The sequence below is a fragment of the Ochlerotatus camptorhynchus genome, unplaced genomic scaffold (assembly GCF_037179485.1).
Source record: "Ochlerotatus camptorhynchus isolate MF236.1 unplaced genomic scaffold, CSIRO-AGI_Acam_v1.1 ptg000431l, whole genome shotgun sequence".
Taxonomy (NCBI): domain Eukaryota; kingdom Metazoa; phylum Arthropoda; class Insecta; order Diptera; family Culicidae; genus Ochlerotatus; species Ochlerotatus camptorhynchus.
In genome coordinates, this window is record NW_027040917.1 from 421,921 (window position 1) to 424,540 (window position 2,620).

Genomic DNA, 2,620 nt, shown 5'->3' on the forward strand with positions numbered 1-2,620 from the left:
ATCTTCGATCCGCGCCCCTGGCCACCACCGCTGGGAAACATATGAGAAAACAGTTAGCCATCCGCCCAAAACCGGTGGCCTTGGACCGTGATGCGAGCGACTCTTCTCACTGGCGCATGTAACTTTTTTTAAATTTTTAGTTCGTTTTTGTGTTTGATCGCGCTTCTTGCCTAAGCCCAAAATAAAAAATGCTTACGGGTTGATATCACCCAGTTAAGTGCGAGCGGAAATCGTGCTTTTGGCAAAAAGATCCAGATGATGAAATTGGTACAGTATAAATGACTTGTGGCTGGTGGGTTAGAGCATCATTCGTTTGTGATCGTTCACCGGATTTGGTAGTAAAGAAGATAGGTACAACCGGGGCAGATATGAAGGTTCGTGTGATCAGAAGGGATTGTGATTGTTCAGTGTACTAATTGTTTGCTTTCTTTTCTGTTATTCCCACAGAAATTCGTTGTTTTATCAATGGCTCTGGCCATTGCGTTGGGAGCAGCGATAGATAATCCGACCAAGGAAGTGGATACCAACAAGGACGCTGATGCTAACGTCGAGACCAAACAGCAAGAGAAACGGGGTCTTAGTGATTATGGTCATGGATTTTCTCATCATCAAGAAATGTTAAGTGAATTCCAGCCGTCTTATAGATACGAAGCTCCAGCAAGCTTTGAGGATTTCAAACACTATAAGAGTCAGGCTCACCAGCACATGACCTACGACTGGAGGGATGAGAAGCAAACCATCATTACCAAGAAGATTCCAGTTCCTTACAAGGTTGAAGTTGAGAAGCACACCATCATTGAAAAGAAGTTTCCTGTCCATGTAGACCGCCCAGTGCCATACCATGTTGAAGTTGAGCGCAAGGTTCCAGTCTACGTTGAGAAAAAATATACAGTGCATGTTGATCGTCCAGTTCCATACCCAGTCAAGGTTCCGTATCCAGTTGAGGTCGAGAAAAAATACCCAGTCTACGTAGAAAAGAAGGTCCACGTTGACCGTCCAGTCCCATACACTGTCGAAGTGGAAAAGAAGGTTCCAGTCGTCGTTGAGAAGAAGGTACCAGTCCATGTCAATCGCTACGTCCCATACCCCGTGGAAGTCAAGGTTCCAGTAGTCCACAAAGTCCATGTGGAAGTGCCGAAACCATACACGGTCCATGTCCCAAAACCATTTCCGGTGTACATCGAGAAGGAAGTCATCAAACACGTTGATCGTCCAGTGCGTGTAGAAGTTGAGAAGAAGGTACCAGTTACGCTTGTCCACAAGGTTGAAGTCCCAAAACCGTATGCTGTTATTGTTGAGAAACCAGTAGTGCTTGAAAAGCACCATCATCATCATCATGCTTACCAAAACAATCATGACAGTCACGAACATGTTCAGCAAAACTCAGCTGCACTGAAGTTGACCAGATATACTTCTGAACCTGCTCATGATGATCATCACAATGAGCATAATAACCACCAAAATGAAGAACAGCATTACCAGATCCAGCATTCGTCTCTTCCTGTTCCTGAACACTTGGTTCAGCACAAGGATGAGCACGATGATAGCGAAGAACAGCGTCATAATGTCCATCATCATCAGCACTACGAGGAACAGCGCCATCACGATGATGACCATGATGATCATCACGAGCAGGCATTCCGTCAACACCAACAGCATCACAACCAGCAACAGCAATACCAACATCACCAGTATGAAGAACAACATCACCACAATCAACAACAACAATACCAACAACAGCAGCATGACGAGGAACAGCACCACATTTCCGCCCATTACAAGCGTGAATCCAAGCAGTAAAACAAGTTTACATCTTTGGACGCGTATTCTCCATTCTCTAGTCTAGTGTAGCACAAATGGAACTGAATTATTTGATGCACAGAATGATCCTGTTGAATATTGTTAAATATAATTAGTATTGAAAATTGAGCTGTTTGTTGTTTATTTTTTCCACTGAGCAGAATTGAAATAAAACCTTTTAATCAAAATTCCAAAGTACCGCAATGCGAAGGCAAATTGATCACCGAGGTGAAATTGCTCATAATGCCTTGTTTTTTTAGTTGTCACGCAAATAATTTTCGGTTACATTCTACGTGACGTTGCAACGGATTTTGTATGTTTAGTGATCACTAAATGTAATTACAGATTTGGAAAGTGCGTTAAATTTCCTCTATGAATGGATCAAGAGTTTCTGATTTGAGTAGCTCAAAGCGTTTTGGTAAATTGTTGTTGAGTAGCGTAGTTGAGTAAGTGCAAAACGTTGTCACTCACCAAATCATTGTGAGCAACTCAAATCATAAACTCTTGATCTATTCATATAGGAAATTTATCTTACTTACCTTACCTTACCAATCAGGCTAAGGCCTTGTTGTCCTGTGCTGTCCGAAGAAGTCGTCTCCACTCTACTCGATCCATGGCCACAGTTAGCCAGCCTCGTAGTCTGCGAAGGGTCCGCATGTCACCTTCTATTTGGTCGGTTCACCTTGCCCACTGCGCGCCTCTTCTTCTTGTTCCTGTTGGGTCGCTTTCTAGAACCATTTTCACTGGGTCGTCGTGCGGCATTCTTACGACGTGCCCAGCCCACCGTAGTCGCCCAATTTTTGCAATGTGGACGGTGGAT

General features: G+C 43.7%; 1 protein-coding gene across 1 annotated transcript; it reads left to right on the top strand.

Annotated features, from left to right (window-relative positions):
• The first annotated feature begins 368 nt into the window (after nucleotides 1–368).
• LOC135711305 (uncharacterized) lies at nucleotides 369–1,926 on the top strand. Its single transcript, XM_065234094.1, has 2 exons — nucleotides 369–374; nucleotides 448–1,926. Exons 1-2 carry the CDS (start codon nucleotides 369–371, stop codon nucleotides 1,798–1,800), a joined length of 1,359 nt encoding a protein of 452 aa, XP_065090166.1. The 3' UTR covers nucleotides 1,801–1,926.
• The last annotated feature ends 694 nt before the right edge of the window (nucleotides 1,927–2,620 follow it).